Raw genomic sequence first — 25213 nt, forward strand, 5'->3', positions numbered from 1 at the left:
TGTTTATGATGTTTTTAAAAACACCAAATATAAATGAAATGTTTTTGGAATAACATGTAGGTTGAGATAGGGTCATGTTCTATTGCTCTAAACTGTCTTACAAATCTGTCAAAATTCCCACATTGATAATAAAAACACAAATATAGATACATTTTTAATATCAGAAAAATGTCCTGTGGCAAACCAATTGTTTTTTTTTTTTTTTAGTTTTAAGCTGAGCTGACTCAAAAATAAAAATCATTGTCGACATTCTTACAAGTACCATACATACTAAGTAGCACAAGACCAATAAACAACATATATACATAGGGGTTAGTACTAAAGGCAAATAGACTGTGCACTTTCCAAGTGCAGTAGAACTCTGCAAGGGCATTTTCTCCAGAGTTTAGTAAATGAGGAGAACCTCTACTAAACTTTATCATTCAATGATTTACAAGCAAAATTGCTGTTTTCTCACATGTGATTGAGTATTTTTTTGGAAAGTGAAACTTCACTTCATTTACTAAGCTCTTGAGAAAATGCCCTTGCAGAGTGCAACGGCACTTGGAAAGTGCAAAGTCTACTTACGTTTAGTAAATCAACCCCATGGACTTACCTTCTCACAACAGTTTCCACATCACCTTTCAGGAACATCATACTAGCCATGAGAAAGATTGTGCCAGCCATAAGGCACACCTCATGTTTTTAGCTAAATGTGTGACATTCTTCACACGTACATGCATTGGAATGCATGCTTCACATTGTGCCAATGAATGTACAAGTAAGTATACCACAGAAACTGTAAACTTGCAGGCTATTTTGATTGGTCTGATTGGTCTTTTAGTCCTACAGTTCATGCATCTTCTGCTCCTGAACCTCATGCTTGACCTTGCTATTTTCCTGGTTTCTGTCTACCCTGTTTCAGGATTGTCCTTGTCGGTCCATGTTTGCAGCTCATCTTTTTTACTGACCTTGACTTGGACTTCTGACCAAAGTTTATAAAACGTTATACATCGCTGTCTGCATATTGCCGACCTTTGCTTGCTGTTGACCTTAATTCTGACTGTATTTGGTGCCTTCCTGCTCGACTGTTACCAAAGTTAACTTTTGACCCAACTCCACCCATAACCAAACTTGGTGTATCCTGGATTCCTTACCTTCTGTTCTTCTGCTTCTCTGACACCAGCTCTCGCACGTTCCATTCTTCAGTTTCAGCTTCCTGGTAATTGTGCCCTTCCATCGCCTTTGCAACTGCCAGAGGTGCTTGGACAGGAATTGTGCAAGAGGATGCCTTCGCCATCTTTGACTCCTTATACGAGTATTCAACATCACTAGTATTCTGCCTGTAATTAGAATAAATATACCATTAAAAGGAATCTGAACACACTTCGTATCACATTAGCTCTGAAAACTGTCATAATTTAATATTTTGCACTTTGACTATATTCTGCCTTATTTCTTTTTCCCCATTTGGGGCATTTTCAAATATAAAATTTTTCTTCAGCTATACCCTTGTGTGATGGATTGTGTAAAAGAAGAAACTCTTCTGAGCTTCAACTAAATGAAAAAACAGCTTTGGAACAGTCACTCCTTTCTTTCATTGTAAATTTTAAATTACAAATAGCTTTGATGCGAAAAGAATAGATGGGAAATAGGAGTGCCTCCTCCCCTTTACATGGCTCCATCTGAGCTATGGTTGTTGAGAAAATAAAGACTGGACCAGGGTGAACTGCTTATGTTTGAGTTGCTGGTTTAAAATGTGAAAATGCCCTGACTACTGCTGTGAGTTTTTATTGTGAAAGAGAAAAAATCTACTGGACTTACTAAATTTCTGTAGACTCTCATCCTTTAAATACGTTCATTTACCAGCAATCAGAGGATCCTTCTGGGGCCACCTGCTTACAGAGACACACCTTTGTCTTTAGAATTGAGGTCAAAGTTAGAGTTAGTGCCCCAGCAGCAGTTCAACCTCTTTATACGAATATGGCTTAATGGTGGGAAGGCTGGCTAGGTTTCTCGGAAATCTACCCATTTTATTGAGAGAATATTGATTGGAAGTTATGCACTACGTTTTCTTCTTAACGTGGAAATCCAAATGAAGTAGAACAAGACAATCAAACAATACAAACATAGACTTACAGTATCTATTCAAAACAGTTATTTCATAACCAATATTTTGCCTGTAATTACAGTAGAAATACCAACATGAGGAACCTTTACAGAAAGTGAACAAATACCATATAACAACAGCTTGGAATTGAGCGTTTTTACCTTTTACTATAACCTACTTAATGTTTTTTCAACCATTTTTCGAGTTTTAAAATTTACTTCTGATAAACCCTTGTATATTAGATCTTATCAATGAAGAAGTCAGTTTGAGCTTCATCTAAATCAGGGATCCTCAAACTACGGCCCTCCAGCTGTTGCGGAACTACACATCCCATTATTGCTTCCCATGTTTCAATGGATCTCAATCCATCTTCATCAAGGGTCTTGATAAAGATGGACAGAGATCATTGAAATGTTGGATGCAAGAATTAAGCTTTTAATTGATCCCTCCATTTCAAGACACGTGACCTCTTCCAATTCATGTTCCTGATTGGATAACTGCTTGGTGAATGGCACCTGGGCATTTACTTATGACATAGGGGGAAGATTTATTAAAACTGGAGCACATAGAATCTGGTGCAGCTGTGCATAGAAACCAATCCTTTTCTAGCTTTTTTGTCAAAACATAATTAAACCAGCTGAAGTTAGAAGCTGACTGATTACTATGCACAGCTGCACCAGATTCTGTGTACTTTTAGTAAATCCACTGACAGTGTGAGGAGAAAAAAACAGCTGATCACTGGCTGCTGTTTACTTTACAGGATCAGCTGATCACGTGGTAAGGGGGCGGGATCGATCTGTGATCAAGCGAGTCTCATAAACTCGCTGATCACAGAGCGAGTCGGGCTCACTTCGCAGGGAGCGCGCAGGGCGCTCGTTGCCGATAGGACGTCATTGTACGTCCTCCCGGCAATTCAGGTCTGCGCTGTAGCTGTCATTCGGCTATAGCGCGGACGCCAAGTGTTCCAGCCATAAGGCACATGTACATATGTGCAGGCATAGAATCATTAGCTAAATGTGCCACACTGTACACATGGCCATTGGAATGATCATGAACATACAGGCGCATCCACTACAGATACTGGTGCCTAGTGAGCTATTTAAACCTGAGTTTTGCAAAAGATTCATGCTAAATGGCCTTTCATAGTTACACAGTTACATAGTTAGTGAGGTTGAAAAAAGACACTAGTACGTCCACCTATGATGAGTGTGTGAGTGTATGTGTGTGCTGTCAATAGTACATTGTATACCCCTGTATGTTGTGGTCGTTTTAGGTGCCCATCTAATAGTTTTTTGAAACCATCGATGCTCCCTGCTGATACCACTGCTTGTGGAAGAGAATTCCACATCCTTACCTCTCTGACGGTAAAGAACCCTTTACGCAGTTCAAGGTTAAACCCCTCCTCTGCGTGTCTTTTTAAATTCCCTTTCGCTGAAAAAGTTTGTTCCCTATGCTAGGGTCGCCAGTACAGTATTTGTACATTGATATCATATCCCCTCTCAAGTGTCTCCTCTCCAGAGAGAATAAGTTCAATGCTTGTAGTCTTTCCTCATAGCTGAAGTCATCCATTCCCTTGATTAGCTTTCTTGCCCTTCTCTGGACTCTCTCCAGTTCCAGCACATCCTTCCTGAGGACCGGTGCCCAGAACTGGATGGCATACTCGAGATGCGGCCGGACCAGAGTTTTGTAGAGTGGGAGAATTATCGTTTTATCTCTGGAGTAAATCCCCTTTTTTATACATGCCATTTTTTTGGCTTTGCTTGAAGCAGCTTTGCATTGCATGCCATTGCTGAGCTTTTCGTCTACTAGGACCCCCGGGTCCTTTTCCATCTTAGATTCCACCAAAGGCTCTCCCGCTATTGAGTAACTTGTGTTTGTATTTCTGGCACCCAAATGCATTACCTTACATTTTCCAACATTAAACCTCATTTGCCATGTAGATGCCCACCCCATTATTTTGTTCAGGTCTTTTTGTATAGTATCCACATAGAAGTTATTGGCTTTCCTAATTTAGTATCGTCCACAAATACTAAGATTGAGTTGTTTATCCCATTCTCTAGGTCGTTTAACAATAAATTAAACAGGATTGGTCCCAGGACAGATCCTAGGGGGACCCCACATTCCACACCAGACCATTCCGAGCACTCCCCGAGTACTTTCAGTCAAGCAATTTCTGGACCTTAACCTCATGCCTGACCTGGTCATTAAACCAGCTTCTGTCTGACCTGCTTCTGTATTATCAATGACTGTCTATATTTGCTGCTCATCTGTTACTGACCTCAGCCTGGGCTTCTGACCATGATTTTCATCTATCGACTTTGTGCCTTGCTACCTGCATCTTGACAGCTTCTGCTTGTTTCTGAGCTTGATTCTGCCTATGATTTGGTTCCATCCTGCTTGGAAGTTACTGAACCTAGCTTGTAACTGGACTCAGCTCACATCACAACTGAACTTGGTGTATTCTGGTTGCCCTACCCGCTGTATTTCAGCTTCTCTGATATAAGTACTTCCAAGTTCCAGTCTTCAGTTTCAGCTCCCTCGTACTTGTGCTCTTCCATCGTCCTTGCAGACTCTGTCTCAACTTCGAGGGATGTTTTGAAGGTACTAGTGCGAGTGGCTTCCTTCGTCAACTCAGTCTCCTCATACACATATGTGACATCACCTGTATTTTGCCTGTAATTATATTAAATATACCATTAGAAGGAGCAGGAACACTTCATTTCTCAGTAGCTCCTAAAATTTTCACAATTTGACATTTTTTCATTAGTCATTTTATTTACTATATTCTGCTTGTTGTCTCTTTCAGCATTTGGTCAGTCAGCATCCCAACAACACTTGGACCTCTTTAGCACAATTATGGCTTAGTCACGCATTTTGAAAATTGTTGTTGGTGGGCAGGCTCTCTTGTTTTCTAGGAAGTCTACCCTTCTATGTAGAGAATATTGATTGGAAGTTCTGTTACATGATCTTTTGTTAGTGTGGACATTATTAGCAGCACAATATAAATTAAGTAGAGCAAGACAATCAACAACACATACATAGACTTACCTAACTGAAACAGGTTTTACATAACCAGCATTTTGTCTGTAATTAGAGTAAATATACCATCATAAGAATCATTAACAGGAAGTGAACAAGCATACATAGCACAGCTCTTAAAATAATCAGAATTTGATGTTTTTACCTTTTGATCTGCTTAATGACTTTTTGGGAAATTTAAAATTGAGTTTCTTATCCAATAAAATATATGTAAATGCTGATCAAAACTTTAATTGATCTTTATCTGTACCCACAATAGACTCAATATTGGCTAGAGTTAACACACAAGCTCATTACGAGAAACTCATAGCTTACAAGGACCACAAAATAGTAGCACACCATAGGAAGTGGGACTCATGGAAGACCTTCCCTGGAGCCACGTCATACATTTAAAAATGTAAACTTTGTTTGAGACTTATTAAGCATTAGGATGCTCAGGAGATGGAAAATGTGCACCTAACTACTTACCAACAGTTACGTTTCTGGTTTTTATATTTTGGATACAACCTCTGGTATGCAAGCAGGGACATTGCTCCCATACCGAGGGGAGGCTTCCCCCGGAGCATCCTTGATATAGGGTAGGGGATGGTCACAGTTTGATCCCATTGGGGGACCAACCCATTTCCCGAAAGGGAACCCTATATTTCAATATGCCAGGAGATTGGAATGTATCTATTTATCAAATATGCATAGTTTACCATATCTTTTTTTACTGGTAATAGTACTTTTAGCATCTTATTGTCATTGTAAACCTAGTACCTTGGCATGTGTTTCTCTTTTGTACCATGTTACATTACTTTGTGCAAATAAAAAATTGAAGTTTAAAAAAAAAACTGTAATTCAGAATTAATTCATTGACGGAGGTCCATTGAAACGTTGGATGCAGTAATTAAGCTTTTAATTGATATCTCCATTTCCAGACCTATAGTTTTATTTTACCAAAATTTAATCTGGAGGCTCTCCTAAGGGAGGGGGGGGGGGGCAGTGTCAGGAACCTTATGACAGCCATGAGAAAGATCATGCCAGTCATAAGGCATTGGCACATGTTTGCAGGCATGGAATCTTAGCTAAATGTGTGACACTGCACACACATGTGCATTGGAATGTGAGAATAGTGGCAAGCATGAAAATATATGGGCAGATACTGATGCCTAGTGGGCTATTTAAGAGCTCTGCATAGGATCTTTGCTGAATGGTCTTTCAGTGTGCGTGCCTGTAGTTCCTGATCCTGAACCTCATGCTTGACCTTGATATTGACCTGGCTTCTGTCTGAATTGCTTTTTTGTTTGTTTTTTTTGGTCTGTCTATGTTTGCTGCTTATCTCTGTTACTGACTTTGGTTTGGACTTCTGTATCCTGGGTGCCCTACCTGCTGTACTTCTGCGTGTCCGATACCAGCACCCCCAAGTTCCATTCTTCAGTTTTAGTTCCCTGGCCCTTGTACCGTTCCATCTTCCTTGCAGGGCCTGTCTCAACTTCCATAAGTGCTTGGGCAGCAGTTGTGTAAGAGACTGCACTCAGCACCTCAGGATCCTCATACAGGTTTTGGACATCACCAGTAATTGGTCTGTAATTAGATTAAATATACCATTAAAAGTAACGTGAACAAACATCATATCACAGCATCTCTGAAAATTGTTGGAATTTGGGGCATTTAAAATACTACATTTACTTCTTTTATAACTCCATATGACTCCATCTGAAAGTAGTAGTGGAAAAATATTCAAACCAGAGTGAACGGCTTACAGGGATTTTTAAGTACAGTAAGTCCCTTATGTACGAACGAGTTCCGTTCCAAGAGAGCGTTTGTATGTTCAATAAAGTTAGCCTAGGTACCCAACTAACACAATCGGCTATAAGGTACTGTACTGTAAAAGTTTTTAAATACAATACTTTTCACACAAATAATGATACTGTACTACTGTATTCTACACAGTGGGGGGTCCCCAACCCCCAGGCCGTGGCCTGTTTGCAGCCGGGACTCGAAGGCTTTATTGTCTGAGGTGGGGCTGCAAGTGAGCAGAGAGATTACATCACCTCTGATTGCCCGCCCCCGCGCAGCTGAGCAGAGAGATTACATCACCTCTGATTGCCCGCCCGCACAGGTGAGCAGAGAGATTACATCACCTCTGATTGCCCGCCCCCGCGCAGCTGAGCAGAGAGATTACATCACCTCTGATTGCCTGCCCGCACAGGTGAGCAGAGAGATTACATCACCTCTGATTGCCCGCCCCCGCGCAGCTGAGCAGAGAGATTACATCACCTCTGATTGCCCGCCCGCACAGGTGAGCAGAGAGATTACATCACCTCTGATTGCCCGCCTGCCCCCCGCATCACAGCTGTTCCCCCTTACAGCCAGGCCGCTACACTGTTGGAGCTGAGGCAGGCGAGCAGAGAGATGAGATTTTCTCTCACCACCCGCGCCGCATCACCACTGTTCTCCCTCACTTGGAACCCAGCACTCCAGGCCTGCCTCTGCGTTCTGTGGACTAATGCGCAGGCCTGTATTGCCACCAATGCAGTGACAATCTGCATATTATGGCAGGTGACAGTGGCAAGTGACACACCGGATCTGGTGGCTGGAGAAGTGGCAAGTGATAATCAACATCTGGTGGCAGGCAACGTGGCGAGTGACAATCCACATCTGGTGGCAGGCATCGTGGCAAGTGACAATCCGCATCTGGTAGCAGGCGACATGGCAAGTGACAATCCACATCTGGTGGCAGGCGACGTGGCAAGTGACAATCCACATCTGGTGGCAGGTGACGTGGCAAGTGACAAACTACATCTGGTGGCAGGCGACATGGCAAGTGATAATCCACATCTGGTGACAGGCGACGTGGCAAGTGATAATCCACATCTGGTGACAGGCGACGTGGCAAGTGACAAGCTTCATCTGGTGGCAGGCGACATGGCAAGTGAAAATCCACATCTGGTGACATGCGACGTAGCAAGTGACAAGCTGCATCTGGTAGCAGGTGACATGGCAAGTGACAATCCACATCTGATGGCAGGCGACGTGGCAAGTGACAAGCTGCATCTGGTGGCAGGTGACATGGCAATTGACAATCCACATCTGGTGACAGGTGAAGTGGCAAGTGACAAGCTGCATCTGGTAGCAGGCGACGTGGCAAGTGACAATCCACATCTGGTGGCAGGCGACGTGGCAAGTGACAATCCACATCTGGTGGCAGGTGACCTGGCAAGTGACAAGCTGCATCTTGTGGCAGGTGACATGGCAAGTGACAATCCACATCTGGTGGCAGGTGACCTGGCAAGTGACAAGCTGCATCTTGTGGCAGGTGACATGGCAAGTGATAATCCACATCTGGTGACAGGCGACGTGGCAAGTGACAAGCTGCATCTGGTGGCAGGCGACACGGCAAGTGACAATCCACATCTGGTGGCAGGCGATGTGGCAAGTGACAAGCTGCATCTGGTGGCAGGCGACATGGCAAGTGACAAGCTGCATCTGGTGGCAGGTGACATGGCAAGTGACAAGCTGCGTCTGAAGGCAGGCGATGTGGCAAGTCACTTCTGCATTCTGCATCATGCTGCATCTGGTGGCAGATTCTGCATTATGGTGAGGGCCTTGACACAATTTTCTTCCACAATGCCAGTCCCCAATGCCGAAAAGGTTGGGGACCACTGCTATACAGTACTGTACAGTAAAGTGCACAAAAGCACAGCCACTTGTAGAGGATGCACAGATGTGACAATGTACGCCAGGCAGATGAACTAACTTATGTGATTGGAACGTTCTCTGAGTCACTGGTTTAACATGTGGAAATGCCATGCCTATGGCTGTGAAAAATAAATAACCTACTGGACTGGTCTGGACTTGACCAGGAATCCAGAATCTCTCTGGGCCCACCAGGTTGTATAGAGCCCCCTTTATTTCCAGAACTGGGTTGTAACTTCGAAGTTAAAGTCAACACCCCAACAATACTTCAACCTTTTTAACACAACCATGTCTTTCGTGCTAACTTTTAAGATTGTTTTTGGTAGGCCCTCTAGGTTTCCAGGGAATTTACACTTCTATTGAGAGAATATTTGATTATCAACACATACACAGACTTACCTTATCAAAACATTTTTTTGATAACCAGCACTTTGCCTGTAATTAGATTAAATCGACCAAAATCAGAAACAGGAAATGAACATGCCTCAAATCACAACAACTCTGAACATTATCTGAATTTTATGATTTCTCCTTTTACTATACCCTGCTTAATGTCTTTTTCACCATTTGTGGAATTTTAAAATAATACATTTACTTCTGACATATCCTTGTTCTGTATATTAGATTGTGTGTTTATATATATATATATATATATATATATATATATATATATATATATATATATAAATATATATAAAATATATATATATATAATATATATATACATATATACAGTGTATATATATATATATATATATATATATATATATATATATATATATAGTATCTAACAAAAGTGAGTACACCCCTCACATTTTTGTACATATTTTAATATATCTTTTCATGTGGCAGCACTCATACCTCTATTTCCCAAAGACAACTTCTGGATATGACGCTAAGCATGTCCTCTTAACTCCTTTGGTCGACCATGGCAAGGCCTGTTCTGAGTGGAACCTGTCCTGTTAAAACCTTTGTATGGTCTTGGCCACCGTGCTGCAGCTCAGTTTCAGGGTCTTGGCAATCTTCTTATAGCCTAGGCCATCTTTACGTAGATTAACAATTCTTTTCAGATCCTCAGAGAGTTCTTGGCCATGAAGTGCCATGTTGAACCAAATTTAACACACCTGCTCCCCCATTCACACCTGAGACCTTGTAACACTAACGAGTCACATGACATCGGGAGGGAAAATGACTAATTGGGCCTGATTTGGACATTTTCACTTAGGGGTGTACTCACTTTTGTTGCCAGCAGTTTAGACATTATTGGCTGTGTGTTGAGTTATTTTGAGGGGACAGCAAATTTACACTGTTATACAAGCTGTACACTCACTACTTTACATTGTAGCAAATTGTCATTTCTTCAGTGTTGTCACACGAAAAGATATAATAAAATATTTACAAAAAATGTGAGGGGTGTACTCACTTTTGTGATACTGTATGTCCCATAGTTTGTAGACACCATAACTTTCGCACAAACCAATCAATATATGCTTAATTGGATTTTGTTTTACCAAAAATATGTAGCAGAATACATATTGGCCTAAATATATGAAGAAATTTCATTTTTTAAATGTTTTTAATGGGATATGTTGTAGCCTAGGTTCACACTTTTGCTATATGTGCTCGCTGTGTTTGTGCGGGCATGGCAGTCCATTAATTTGAATGGGCTGCTGTGCTTTGCAAAACACAGGGAAAATGTCGCTGCATCTTTTTAGAAATTGCAGCCCGCATGGGCACTGCAGGTGCGATTTTCAGTGCAGGCAAAAATATGAGGGGTGTACTTACTTTTGTGAGATACTATATATATATATATATTATATTATATTATATATTATATTGGATTGATTGTATTGTAAAAAAAAAAAAAGAAACATATTTGAGCTTCGGTAAACTTAAAAAAAAAACAGTTTTTTAATTCAGCTGTGTTTATAAATTGAAATTTAAAACACAGCTGAATGCATGAAGTACTTGATATCTCTTTTTCAAGCCCCATGAGTGATTCTTGTATGATGACTACTTGGTGAATTGCACCTGAGCATTTATTGAATATATATATATATATTATTTATATATATATATATATATTCATATACATATACTGTAGGTACTGCAATAATAATTTATCTAAATTTCTAAAGTTAGATAACTAAAAATTGCTACATTTTAATCAACTTCAAGGAAAATATCTGGTGACTGATAGTTGCAAAATTTTGAGTGATCAGCTGACAGTAAGGCTGTGGGTCACCAGAGAGTCAACAGGCACCCTCCCGGCATTTGTCACAACTTCAAGGGGGTTAAAATATCCCATCTTTGGTTTGCACTGAGGGATGCTAATGACTTCTATAGCCAGACTGAAGGCTGCAGTACAGTATAAGAATTATCCAGGTTTACCTTCTTTTTCTCCAAATTAAAAATCCCAAACCAGCAAGGGCTACAGCGCCAAAAATACCGCCAACCACTCCTCCGATAATGCCGTCTAGAAAGTAAAGAAATGGGAAAAACAAAGATCACAAAGTGATATTTTAGGGCAGTTTCTTTTATTTAACTTCTTTGTATTTGCTTTTTTCTTTTGCATTTTTTAATCAATGTGTATTTTCATTTTTGTTAAAACTTTGTTTGCTGCCTGTTTTTTTATTCCTGTAAAAATAATTTGGCAAAACTACGAGGCTTTCAACTTTTTTTAAAAAAACTTTCTGTTTGCTGCCTGTTTTTTATTACTGTAAAAAATTCAAAATGACGAGGCTAATAAAGAGCGCAAGAACAGATCTAGGATACTTCAAATGAGCTTCAGTAACCCAAGAGATCTTAAAGTAGTTTTAAACATTCTTTAAAAAAAAAAAAAAATTAAAATAACAAACTTGTCTATACTTACCTGCTCTGTGTAATGCTTTTGCATAGAGCAGCCCCAATCCTCTTCTTCTGGGGTCCCCAGGTGGCACTCCTGGCCCCACCTCTTTGGCAGGTGCCCCCATAGAAAGCTGCTTTCCATGGGGGGCACCCATGCATGCTTACGCTCGGGTCCTGCTGCTGCGTCCATTGACATAAACAGCGGGACTCGGGCCCACCCACCGCTCCCCTGTCACAGCATTTGACTGAAAAGCTGCCCAATGAGGATAGAGACAGCAGCAGGAGCTGCTTCTGTCGTGCACATCCAGGGCCACTGATAAGGCAATCCAGTCAGCCCTCCTGTCCCAGGCCCAGGCCCTATCAGTTCAAAAGGGGGGCCCAATCACCTGCTGAGCTGGAGCGACTGCTGTTCTGCCTTATTGCCAACTCTTGTGGCTCCCCCTGCAGCTCTGCTGGCTTCTCCTTCTTTTTCTTCCTTTGGCTGCCCTGCAGGGGGATGGGAATCTGCATCCCCATCCCTCCCCTGTGGCCCCCTCCCCTGCAGCATTGCCAGCTTCTCTCCTCTCCTCTGCCACCAGCAGAGGGCACACAGGGGGATGTTTCAGGATAGAGAATGGGGTGTGAGCAGTAAATAGGTCCTATTTACCAGCCTCTTCCTTTCCTGAATTGACACAGTGAGCGATTGGCATCGATCACTCATTGTGTCCATTCATCACTGAAGCATAGTAAATTGTGTTTACGATGCTTCAGTTTGTGAATGATCAGGGAGCCTCAGAGAGCTTGTCATTCATTCACTGTCCAGTGCAGCTGAGGCTGCAGAAAAAGGGAATGGGGAATCTCTGTCCTCGTTCCCTTTCTCTGTCTTAAATGTGAGCCATCTGGGGGTCTGATATTTCACCAAAGCCACCCCCCCCCCCCCCAACAAAGCTGTTAATAGAATGTAAAAAAAAAAAGGAGAGGGGCCCGTGATTTCTAACAGCAACCCTGTGCACATCGCTGGATCGGAACGGGCTCAGGTAAGAAAAAGGTTTGGGGTGGGGGGAGAGAGCTGCAGCACAGAAGGTTTTTCACCTTAAGTGATCATAATACCCCCTATAAAATAAGTAAAAAGAAAAATCCGTGCTTGATGATGCTAAATAAAATAACGCCCCTAAACACAAACATCTGATACTAGATATCTAAAAACCATATAAATAAACAGTGCAGCGCATAAACAAACAATGTGAATAATTTAATAAGCCATATAAACACACCGTGATATACATTAATCAATGGAAAGGTGAATTAAAGTGAACAATAAAAAGTCCAAAGTGAATAAAAGATTTAAAAAGTCCCAAAATATAACTCATATATATATAACTACACATAACTTGTGTATTTCAAAGACTTGTATAAAACGCCAGAGGGGCATAACATTCACTTCCTCCAGTCACAAAAGTGGCGGAAGTTCGGCCGTACATGCGCAGTAGCATGAGGATCCACCTGTGATTGGACAATCGCCTTTCCGAAACAGGCTTAAAACGAATCAGCTCAAGGAGGTTGTATAAATGAGTGGTAATTAATTATCGCCATCTTGTGGAAAAAAGGTATACAACACATTAAAATTCCCATAGCCAACAATAGAAGACAGAATTAAGCTATTACCTCCACCAATGGCTCTTTTAGAACCCATTTTTTTTAAAAGGAGCCATTAGTGGAGGTAATAGGTAAATTCTTAATTCACCTAAGAAGCTACAGCAAATGAAAATAATTGTGGCCTAAAGTTTAAGAGAAAAAAGATCTTACTATTATCGGCAGGTTCGCTGACAGGGGCACTGTGGTAACTGGTGTCAACATTTTGGAAGGTGTCCCTATCCATCGCTTCATTTAGGGATGAGCGAACATCCTGCACAATGCTTGGTTCCTCTATAAGATCTGAAAAATAATTCATTATTAGTATTAGTAAGGTAAGTTTCAGTTTAAAATAAAATTTTGCACACTTGAAATCCAAATTATTTTTTTTTGCTAGAAATACTGTAAAACCCCCAAAAGTAAATATTTTCTGAAAGCAGAGACTCTTAAGAATAAAAAGTGGGAGTTGCAATTTTTTATGTTGCACGATATTTGCACAATTATTTATCAAACGCATATTTTTTGGGGAAAATATATACTTTTGGTATAATATAACAGATGGGGTTGTGTCGAGTAAATACGTGTTAAGTCTTAAAATTGCACACACTCGTATAATCGCAATAAACTATGCTACACAAATTAATCACAGGAGACACTTTAAAACAGGGATCCTCAAACTACGACCCTCCAGCTGCTGTGGGTTCGCTCAATGAACTGTACCTTCCCAGTGCCGGCAGCACTCACGCAGCCCCAAACCATGACACTCCCACCACCATGCTTGACTGTAGGCAAGACACACTTGTCTTTGTACTCCTCACCTGGTTGCCGCCACACACGCCTGACACCATCTGAACCAAATAAGTTTATCTTGGTCTCATCAGACCACAGGAGATGGTTCCAGTAATCCATGTCCTTAGTCTGCTTGTCTTCAGCAAACTGTTTGCGGACTTTCTTGTGCATCATCTTTAGAAGAGGCTTCCTTCTGGGACGACAGCCATGCAGACCAATTTGATGCAGTGTGCGGTGTATGGTCTGAGCACTGACAGGCTGACCCCCCACCCCTTCAACCTCTGCAGCAATGCTGGCAGCACTCATACGTCTATGACAAAAAGACAACCTCTGGATATGACACTGAGCATGTGCACTCAACTTCTTTGGTTGACCATGGTGAAGCCTGTTCTGAGTGGAACCTGTCCTGTTAAACCGCAGTATGGTCTTGGCCACCGTGCTGCAGCTCAGTTTCAGGGTCTTGGCAATCTTCTTATAGCCCAGGCCATCTTTATGTAGAGCAACAATTCTTTTTTTCAGATCCTCAGGGAGTTCTTTGCCATGAGGTAAAACGATAAAAAGTTCCTGCGAGCTACCTTTCAATATCAGATTTTTAAAATGCCGCAAACACTTCACTTCTCATAAAAAGTGTAATCAAACTAAAATATAAAATAGTGTTGCGCAGAATAAAAATCTTCTTAGATAAGAATGTGTATGTGCTGTAATTAGACTTTTAAAAATATTGTGTGCTCCTTCAATAAATAATTAAGTAGACATATACAGTGGGTACGGAAAGTATTCAGACCCCCTTAAATTTTTCACTCTTTGTTATATTGCAGCCATTTGCTAAAATCATTTAGGTTCATTCTTCTTCCTCATGAATGTACACATAGCACCCCATACTGACAGAAAAACACAGAATTGTTGACATTGTTGCAGATTTATTAAAAAAGAAAAACTGAAATATCACATGGTCCTAAGTATTCAGACCCTTTGCTGTGACACTCATATATTTAACTCAGGTGCTTTCCATTTCTTCTGATCATCCTTGAGATGGTTCTACACCTTCATTTGAGTCCAGCTGTGTTTGATTATACTGATTGGACTTGATTAGGAAAGCCACACACCTGTCTATATAAGACCTTCCAGATCACAATGCATGTCAGAGCAAATGAGAATCATGAGGTCAAAGGAACTGCCTGAAGAGCTCAGAGACAGAATTGTGGCAAGGCACAGATCTGGCCAAGGTTACAAAAAGATTTCTGCTGCACTTAAGGTTCCTAAGAGCACAGTGGCCTCCATAATCCTCAAATGGAAGATGTTTGGGACGACCAGAACCCTTCCTAGAGCTGGCCGTTCGGCCAAACTGAGCTATCGGGGGAGAAGAGCCTTGGTGAGAGAGGTAAAGAAGAACCCAAAGATCACTGTGGCTGAGCTCCAGAGATGCAGTCAGGAGATGGGAGAAAGTTGTAGAAAGTCAACCATCACTACAGCCCTCCACCAGTCGGGGCTTTATGGCAGAGTGGCCCGACGGAAGCCTCTCCTCAGTGTAAGACACATGAAAGCCCGCATGGAGTTTGCTAAAAAAACACCTGAAGGACTCCAAGATGGTGAGAAATAAGATTCTCTGGTCTGATGAGACCAAAATAGAACTTTTTGGCCTTAATTCTAAGCGGTATGTGTGGAGAAAACCAGGCACTGCTCATCACCTGTCCAATACAGTCCCAACAGTGAAGCATGGTGGTGGCAGCATCATGCTGTGGGGGTGTTTTTCAGCTGCAGGGACAGGACGACTGGTTGCAATCGAGGGAAAGATGAATGCGGCCAAGTACAGGGATATGCTGGACAAAAACCTTCTCCAGAGTGCTCTGGACCTCAGACTGGGCCGAAGGTTTACCTTCCAACAAGACAATGACCCTAAGCACACAGCTAAAATAACGAAGGAGTGGCTTCACAACAACTCCGTGACTGTTCTTGAATGGCCCAGCCAGAGCCCTGACTTAAACCCAATTGAGCATCTCTGGAGAGACCTAAAAATGGCTGTCCACCAACGTTTACCATCCAACCTGACAGAACTGGAGAGGATCTGCAAGGAGGAATGGCAGAGGATCCCCAAATCCAGGTGTGAAAGACTTGTTGCATCTTTCCCAAAAAGACTCCTGGCTGTATTAGATCAAAAGGGGGCTTCCACTAAATACTGAGCAAAGGGTCTGAATACTTAGGACCATGTGATATTTCCGTTTTTCTTTTTTAATAAATCTGCAACAATGTCAACAATTCTGTGTTTTTCTGTCAGTATGGGGTGCTATGTGTACATTCATGAGGAAGAAGAATGAACTTAAATGATTTTAGCAAATGGCTGCAATATAACAAAGAGTGAAAAATTTAAGGGGGTCTGAATACTTTCCGTACCCACTGTATATGTGTTCAAGTGATAAAATAAATCCCTAAATATCCTCGCCAATGTTAAATCATATTACATATAAATAACAATCAGTGATAGAAAAATATGTGACTAGTGAATAATTTAGAATTTAGAATTGCAATCATATCCCCCTGAGGAAGACACGAGGTCCCTGGTGTCGTCACGCGTAGGGGAGGGGCAAGGACGGACGGAGCACTTCACTGTTCGTGAGACTGTCGGGCTGTACCAGCAGAGGAGAAGGTATTCGGCCACCGCGTCTCCCACTTTACCACCACGGCTTGGTTGGATATACGGATATAGTTACTGTATAAGCTGTTTGAAAAAGGTGCATGGATGCACTGAAAAATGAGAGTTCGACTGATCTTTCTTTTATTAAATAAATATTTAAAGAGGTATAAGCACTATTGGAGGCTTCTTTTTTTCATATGTCACGCTGATACTTGTTGCTGGAGTGTCACGCTTTGGATGGATCATTTTCTCTGATTCCCTGCATATATGCCAGTTTAAACCGTATCTGAGCTACGGACTGCTGGAGTAATAGGATCTGGATGGGTCACCCCTAAGAAGGAGCCCCTGCATATGTGTCTGTTTTAATCCTATACAAGGTGAGCACCCACTCACAAGGGGGTGCACAGTTGTTTTATGTTCTGTGACACTCTGGTCACTCACTCCCTTGGGGAACACCTACCACCCTCAGGTGGTTTGAGCACTTTATAGAAGACTGTTATTTGCACTGATTCACAAAGGCTTGGATTTATCTATCTATTTTTGACACTACTTATATTTATTTTTTTAATTGATATGTGTTGGACTACATTTTGATTCCCTACCACTGTGATTTGCACATTGAAGTTTTTATTGGACATTTTTTCTTGCACTACTCACTTTTATGAGGATTTATGCAGTTTTATTGAGAAAATATTGCATTTTATTATACTAAATTATTCACTAGTCACATATTTTTCTATCGCTGATTTTTATTTATATGTAATATGATTTAACATTGGCGAGGATATTTAGGGATTTATTTTATCATTTGCCATGAGGTGCCATGTTGAACTTCCAGTGACCAGTATGAGAGAGTGAGAGCGATAACACCAAATTTAACACACCTGCTCCCCATTCACACCTGAGACCTTGTAACACTAAAGAGTCACATAACAACGGGAAGGGAAAATGGCTAATTGGGCCCAATTTGAACATTATCACTTAGGGGAGTACCAGCGGTTTAGACATTATTGGCTGTGTGTTGAGTTATTTTGAGGGGACAGCAAATTTACACTGTTATACAAGCTGTACACTCACTACTTTACATTGTAGCAAAGTGTCATTTCTTCAGTGTTGTCACATGAAAAGATAGAATAAAATATTTACATAAATGTGAGGGGTGTACTCACTTTTGTGAGATATATATATATATATATATATATATATATATATATCTCACAAAAGTGAGTACACCCCTCACATTTATGTAAATATTTTTATTATATCTTTTCATACAGTATACATATGTAATTATACAGTATATATATATATATATACATACACACAGTATATACAGTATACAGTATACACTGTATATATATATATATATATATATATATATATATATATATATATATGTATATATATATGTATATATATATATATATATATATATATTTATATATATATATATATATATATATATATATATATATGTATACTGTACACACACACACACACACACACACACACACACACGTGTTTAAGATTTAGGCTGCATATACTTATACATATGGCACAAAGAGAACATGTGTAAAATGTATACTGTAAATACATTACACTAGGTAGGTAAATACCTGCAAGATCAGAGTCAGAAAAGCTGGTAGCGGCTGCTGTTGACCGATCTTCATCGATCGTGCCTGTGGCTGGATCATAGTTTATAGTAGAAAAGCCTGCTATGCTGACCCTGAAAGTCAAAAGATCCTCGTCCATTTATTATCAGGAATGAGTGATTTTGCAGCAAATTCAACAATTTCACTAAAATTTAGTTGGAAAAAGCCTCTAGTTCCACCTTGCAGACTGCTTAGAGGAAATTGGTCAAAGATCCACATTGATTTTTTTTTTTTTTTCTAAGAAAGGCAAACAATCAGCATTCATCTTATTATTAGGAATGAGAAAATTTTCTTAAGATTTCTTTAGATTTCACCATAGACAGTGCTTAGAGGAGCCTTCTGATCACTGATCACCACCCCACGGATGACATCAGTCAATGACAAACAAAGCCAACCCTAGCCATAATGGTTGCCCTACTACCAACTGATTGATAAACAAAACCACTATGAGGATGACATGACTATATATTTATAAAATAACCCAATTGTTCCCAAAAATGAAGAAAACTCTCAATTTTGCTTGTACTGTATATCCACTTCCATACCGGGCCTATTCTGATACTTCTCTCCTACATGTAAAAATCATCATTTTTTTGCTAGAAAAATACTCACCCCCCAAACTTTATATATATATATATATATATATATATATATACATATTTTTTTTTTAGCAGAGACCCTAGGGAATAAAATGGTGGTCATTGCAACTTTTTATTTCCCGCGGTATTTGCGCAGCAGTTTTTCCAATGCGTTTTTTTGTTGGGGGGGGACAGTTTCATGAATTAAAAAAGACCAAAACAGGAAAGTTAGCCCATTTTTTTTTTTGTATAATGTACAAGATGATTTTACGTCAAATAAATAGATACCTAACATGTCACGCTTTAAAAATGCGCACGCATGTGGAATGGCGCCAAACTTCGGTACCTAAAAATCTCCATAGGCGACGCTTTAAACATTTTTTACTGGTTCCCTGTTTAGAATTACAGAGGAAGTCTTGGGCTAGAATTATTGCGATCGTTCTAATGTTCACAGTAATACCTCACATGCGCGCTTTGAACATATACAGGTGCAACGTACGTACGTGTTCACTTCTGTGTGTGAGCACGAGGGGACGGGGTGCTTTCATTTTTTTTTTTTTTTATATTTATTTTACTTTTTTTTTACACTTTCCCTACAAAATTTTTTTTTTTTGATCGCTTTTATCCCTATTACAAGGAATATAAACATCACTTGTCATAGGAATAGGGCATGACAGGTCCTCTTTACAGCGAAATCTGAGGTCTACAAGACCTCATATCTCTCCTCCAGGCTGGAAAGCATGGGATAAAAAAAAATAAAAAAATAAAAAAACGATCTCGGCTTCCCAGCCGAAGAAGCGCAGGGTTTACATCTGCCGAGGTGGGACATGATGTCATAACGTTGCGCCCGGCCTCCAAAGGTCATAGAGATGACCGGGGACCTCGATCAGCTCTATGGTAAACGGCCGCCACCAGCCGATTCATTCTCCGGCTCGCCAATCACACGGAGGGGGGTGGGAGGGGACTTCCCCTTCCGCTGCTTGTAAAAACAATTAAGCGGCTGAACAGCCTACATGATTGTTTTATATGACAGGGAATCGCCGGCAGCAAAGGAAGATATCTGAATGATTCTTGCAGCTGCACCCAGTGCTGCTGATGGGGGGGGGGGGGTGGGGGGCACCAGTCCTCCAGTAGGGGGACCCAGGCACACAGGGGAATCGGTGGGGTGGGAAGAGGGGCAAATACAGAAGGAAGCCCTGTGCAGCTTACTGCAGCAGCTGAAAGCCAGTTTCTCCCCCCTTCTGCCAGCTTTCAGCTGCTGCAGGGAGAGATACAACAGGACATCATTCCTGTAATTGCTTCTCCGACACCGATCCCCCTCCCTGTTCTGCCTGCTTCTGACCCCCCCCTTCCCATGTGCCCCCGTTTTACTGTGCTGCCCCCCTCCCGCAGCGCTGCAGGTTTCACTTTCCTGTAAAACAATATCACATTTAAAAAAAATAATAATTAAACATTAATAAATAATTTAACCACTTAAGCCCCGTGACTTTAACGGACAATTGCGCTATCGTGCGACGCTGTACGCAAATTAAATTGACATCCTTTTTTTCCCACAAACAGAGCTTTCTTTTGGTGGTATTTGATCACCTGTGCGATTTTTTGATCATGCGCTACAAACAAAAAAAGAGCGACAATTTTGCAAAAATAAATATATTTTAAAATTTTTTATATTAAATTCCCCCCAAAAAAAAGTAAAAATCAAAATTTTTTAGCATTTTAGGCCAATTTGTTTTCTGCTACATATGTTTGGTAAAAAAAATCGCAAAAAGCGTATTTTGATTGGTTTGCGCAAAAGTTATTACGTTTACTAACTAAGGGAAAGATTTTTGCCATTTTTATTGTTTTTTGTTTAACGAGTAATGGCGGCGATCTGCAATTTTTTTGCGGTACTGCGACATTGCGGCGGACTGTTCGGACCCTTGACTGACATTTTTGACACTTTTGGGGGTACCAGTGACATTACTACAGTAATCAGTGCTATATATATATGCACTGTTACTGTAAAAATGACACAGGGATGGAAGATGTTAACTTTATTGGAGAGGGAGGGGTTAAGTGTGTCCCTAGGGGTGTGTTGGATGTGGTTTTGTGTGTAACAGCACAGATCAACGGTCCTACATAGCAGGACCGAGTGATCAGTGCTTTTACACAGGGGAGAGTGACTGGCGGCTTTGTTTACATTAGCCGCCTGCCTTTCTCCCTCTCCACCCGACGATCGCGAGTGACCGGCGGACATCGGGTCCACTGGTCACACGCGCCGGCTTCTTCGTGTACGAGCGGGGGCGGGAGCGCGCCTCCGGCGGCGCGCGCTCACCCCCATTCGCTCCCAGGCTAGTGACGTACCGGTACGTCACTTTGCCTGGGAGGGGCTGACCGCCGCCGTATATAGTCGGGCGGCGGTCGTCAAGTGGTTAAAAAAATTGTAAAATAAAAGAATTGTTAATTTTTTTTACATTTTACATAAAAAAAAAATAGTAAAAAACAATTAACCACTTACGGACCTCCCGCTGCAGTTTTACTTTGGTACTTTGATGTTAAATACTGGGGTTATGGCAGCAGATAGCTGCATTCAAAACAGCCAAACTTGGTGTTTTTGTACAAAAATCGTACGAAAATGGTACACATTAAGCAAAAATCATTCGTTCTGTTCCCATACGGGAAAAATGTTGAAGTTTGTCCCTTCGGGAATTTTCGCAAAAAAATTTAGAATCAGCTGTCGAAAGTTGTGTACACACTATACGAAAACTGTATGAAGATTCTATAAACGAACATATTCGCCCGATTTTCTTATAGTGTCTTTACAGAGATTCAATCTAGTGTCTGAGCAACGTTATTCTGGATTTATAAATACAAGGGGTACCCCATTGCATGATGGATAAAGCCAGTGTATTACCTGTATTGTAAGTCGGGGTCCAATGGTCCATTGATGTATCCCTTTGATACAGTGCCATCTCCTACATTGACACTAATCTCCTTTGCATGGCTAGTTTTCCGGGTCTTCTGCTGCTCAACCACAGAGGTGACATAAGTCGTGGTCAACCCATTTATAAAATCGTTATATGTCTTTTCTAAGGATCCTTTAGTTGGTTGGTCAACTGCAAGATAAAAAAATAAAGAACGACCAATAGGAAAGCATGACCAATTAAAATACTTTCATAAACAAAATTATGATTTCTATATTTGATGGATTTGACCTCTCTTCTGATTTTTTTCTGTAACAATCCTTATTTTCATTTAATCTGTCTAGACCACAGGTGTCAAACACAAGACCCGCGGGCCGAATGTGGCCCCCACAGGCCATTTTATGTGGCCCTCGCACAAGGGGTGTGCAGGGGGGATGGTTTCCCTGGGTGCAATGGTTAATTGCAGGGATGGGGGGTGTGCCTTGACCCTAAACGTAAGGGAAGGGGGGCTCAGTTTGGCATCATTTCCCTGGGCGCTGGATGACCTTGTCCTGGCCTCGCACCTCTCCTGCAGCTGCAGCATCCCCCTTGTCTCTGCCCCACCTTGTCTCAGTAGTCGGCAGCAGAGAGGACAGAACTCCTTTTCCAGATCCAAAGGCTTCACTGTGCGGCTGCAGAAAGGCTTGTCTTTACCCCTCCCCCCTCTTCTTAGCTGTCCTAAGCAGAGAGGAGGGCAGAACTCCTCCTACAGATCCTTCAAAACTCTGCGCAGCTGCAGAAAGGCTTGTCTTTACCCCCCCCCCATCCCCTTCCAGGCAGTCCACAGCAGAGAGGAGGGCAGAACTCCTCCTACAGATCCTGCAAATCTCTGTGCAGCTGCAGAAAGGCTCGTCTTTTCCCACCCCCTTCTCAGCAGTCCTAAGCAGAGAGGAGGGCAGAACACCTCCTACAGATCCCATACCTCTCTGTGCAGCCGCAACACCACTTTGTCTCCGCCTCCCCTGGTCCCAGCATTCAGTAGACTCTGAAAGCCGACTCCAGCCCTCCTCTGCTCCTCCTCCAGACCCTGTACTTTTTTCTCTCCAGATCCACCTGCATCTTCTTCCTGGCACAAGGTAAGGGTGTTCATTGTGATTTAAGGAAGGGTGGGTGACTCTTGACTTCTGATGGTGGTGGTGGGGGGGGGGGGCAATTGGCATCTTATGTAAGGATTTAAGGGGGCGTGGGGTGCTCTGGACATCTAATCTTACAGATATTACCGGCCCTTTGAGGGCAACCGTAATGGTGATGCGGCCCGTGATGAAATTGAGTTTGACACCCCTGGTCTAGAGTGTTCAATTTTTTTTAGGTACTTCTGTGAAAAAGAGATTTGCTTGATGTAAATATTGTTACCAAGAAATGCTTCCAGGCATATTTTTAATTATAGATGAAGAATACCACTTGACCTCCCTTCAACCACATTACCCCCCTTCATTACCAGGACATTTTTTGCGATACGGCGCTGCATTAATTTAACTGACAGTTGCGCGGTCATGCAACGCTGTACCCAAATAAAATGTATGTAATTTCCCACAAATAGAGATTTATTTTGGTGGTATTTGATCACCTCTGCAGTTTTTTATTTTTTGCACTATAAACAAAAAGCGACCGACAATTCGACAATTTTGAAAAAAAAAAAAAACTCAATATTTTATACTCTCTGCTATCAGGCTAAGTTCACACTTGTATGGGTGGAAGCCGCTGAAGGACCCGCACTACAAGCACCCGCAAAAAAAAATTGGACCTGCGGGAGGGTCTCATTAATCTTAATGGCGCCCCTGCTTGCACTGAAAATCACACCTGCAGTGCCCGTGCGGGCTGCAATTTCTGAAAAGATGCAGGGACATTTTCCCTGTGTTTTGCAAAGCACGGCAGCCCATTCAAATGAATAGGCTGCCATGCCCACACAAACACAGCGAGCACATCTAGCAAAAGTGTGAACCTAAGCTACAACATACATTTAAAAAATGAAATTTCTTCATAAATTTAGGCTAACTTGTATTCTGCTACATTTTTTTGGTAAAAAAAAAAATCCAATTAACCACTTAAGCCCGGGAAGATTTTACCCCCATTCCGACCAGGGGGTATTTTGCGATTCGGCACTGCGTGACTTTAACGGACAATTGCGCGGTCGTGCGACGCTGTACCTAAACGAATTTGGCGTCTTTTTTTTCCCACAAACAGAGCTTTCTTTTGGTGGTATTTGATCACCTGTGCGATTTTCTGATCACGCGCTATAAACAAAAAAAGAGCGTCAATTTTGCAAAAATAGCAATATTTTTCACATTTTTTTATATGAAATTCCCCAAAAAAAAAATTAAAAAATCAAAATTTTTTTACTTTTTCGGCCAATTTGTTTTATGCTACGTATGTTTGGTAAAAAAAATCGCAAAAAGCGTATTTTGATTGGTTTGCGCAAAAGTTATCGCGTTTACTAACAAAGGGAAAGATTTCTGTCATTTTTGTTGTTTTTTTTTTTTAACGTGTAATGGCGGCGATCTGCGATTTTGTTTGCGGTACTGCGACATTGGGGCGGACAGATCGGACCCTTGACTGACATTTTTGACACTTTTGGGGTTACCAGTGACATTTCTACAGTAATCAGTGCTATATATATGCACTGTTACTGTAAAAATACACTGGTAGTGAAGGGGTTAACTTTATTTGGGAGGGAGGGGCTGTGTGTATCCCTAGGGGCGTGCTTTCTACTGTGATTGGCTGGGGCTTGAGCTGTATGGACACTGATCAACAGATCTACATACTAGATCCGAGAGATCAGTGTCTTAACAGCAAGGAGAATGACAGGTGGCTTGTTTACACAAGCTGCCTGACATTCTCCCTCTCCCCCGCCGATCGCCGAGTGACCGGCGGACATCGGGTCCGCCGGTCACACGCGCGGGGGGTCCGTGACCACTCGGGAGCGCGCCTTCGGGGGCGCGCGCTCGCTCCCTAGACCCTCACAAGCTAGTGACGTAGCCCTACGTCACTTTGCCTGTGAGGGGCTGACTGCCGACATAGATCGGCGTTAGGCAGTCGGCAAGTGGTTAAAGTGGAGTTCCACCCTAATTTTATACTTACCTCCATCTTCTCGCTCCGGGTCACCTGAAAAACAAATGGCTAATCGCATTTTTTTTTTTTTACTTACCTCGTAGCGAAGAAAATATACTTACCTTACTTCCTTCTTCCTCCTTCCTCGGCCGCGGCCCGTCGTCACTTCCTGGCTTTGCAATGATTCCTGGGAGCTGAACGTCATCGCTCCCAGGAATCATTGCGCCTGCACCGGCCCCGACGTCAGTTCCGGGGCGTGCGCGTCATCCCCTTCTAAACAGCTTCTGGGCATGCCCAGAAGCTGT

The 25213-nt window shown here is 41.8% G+C and overlaps 1 protein-coding gene across 1 annotated transcript in view; it reads right to left on the reverse strand.

Annotated features, from left to right (window-relative positions):
* The window catches only part of LOC309565194 (uncharacterized protein), a gene marked incomplete at both ends in the record, with an annotated part of 239729 nt that overhangs the window by 18102 nt on the left and 196414 nt on the right, over window positions 1-25213 (reverse strand). Inside the window, 9 exons of the mRNA XM_082269988.1 lie at window positions 1137-1322; window positions 4565-4762; window positions 5138-5173; window positions 6497-6694; window positions 9209-9244; window positions 11201-11285; window positions 13442-13570; window positions 18305-18414; window positions 21812-22013. Of these exons, the coding sequence (XP_082126114.1) occupies window positions 1137-1322; window positions 4565-4762; window positions 5138-5173; window positions 6497-6694; window positions 9209-9244; window positions 11201-11285; window positions 13442-13570; window positions 18305-18414; window positions 21812-22013 (1180 nt within the window). The remainder of the gene's footprint in view (window positions 1-1136; window positions 1323-4564; window positions 4763-5137; window positions 5174-6496; window positions 6695-9208; window positions 9245-11200; window positions 11286-13441; window positions 13571-18304; window positions 18415-21811; window positions 22014-25213) is intronic.

Source organism: Pelophylax lessonae (genome assembly GCF_965119305.1).
Source record: "Pelophylax lessonae genome assembly, chromosome: 10".
Taxonomy (NCBI): domain Eukaryota; kingdom Metazoa; phylum Chordata; class Amphibia; order Anura; family Ranidae; genus Pelophylax; species Pelophylax lessonae.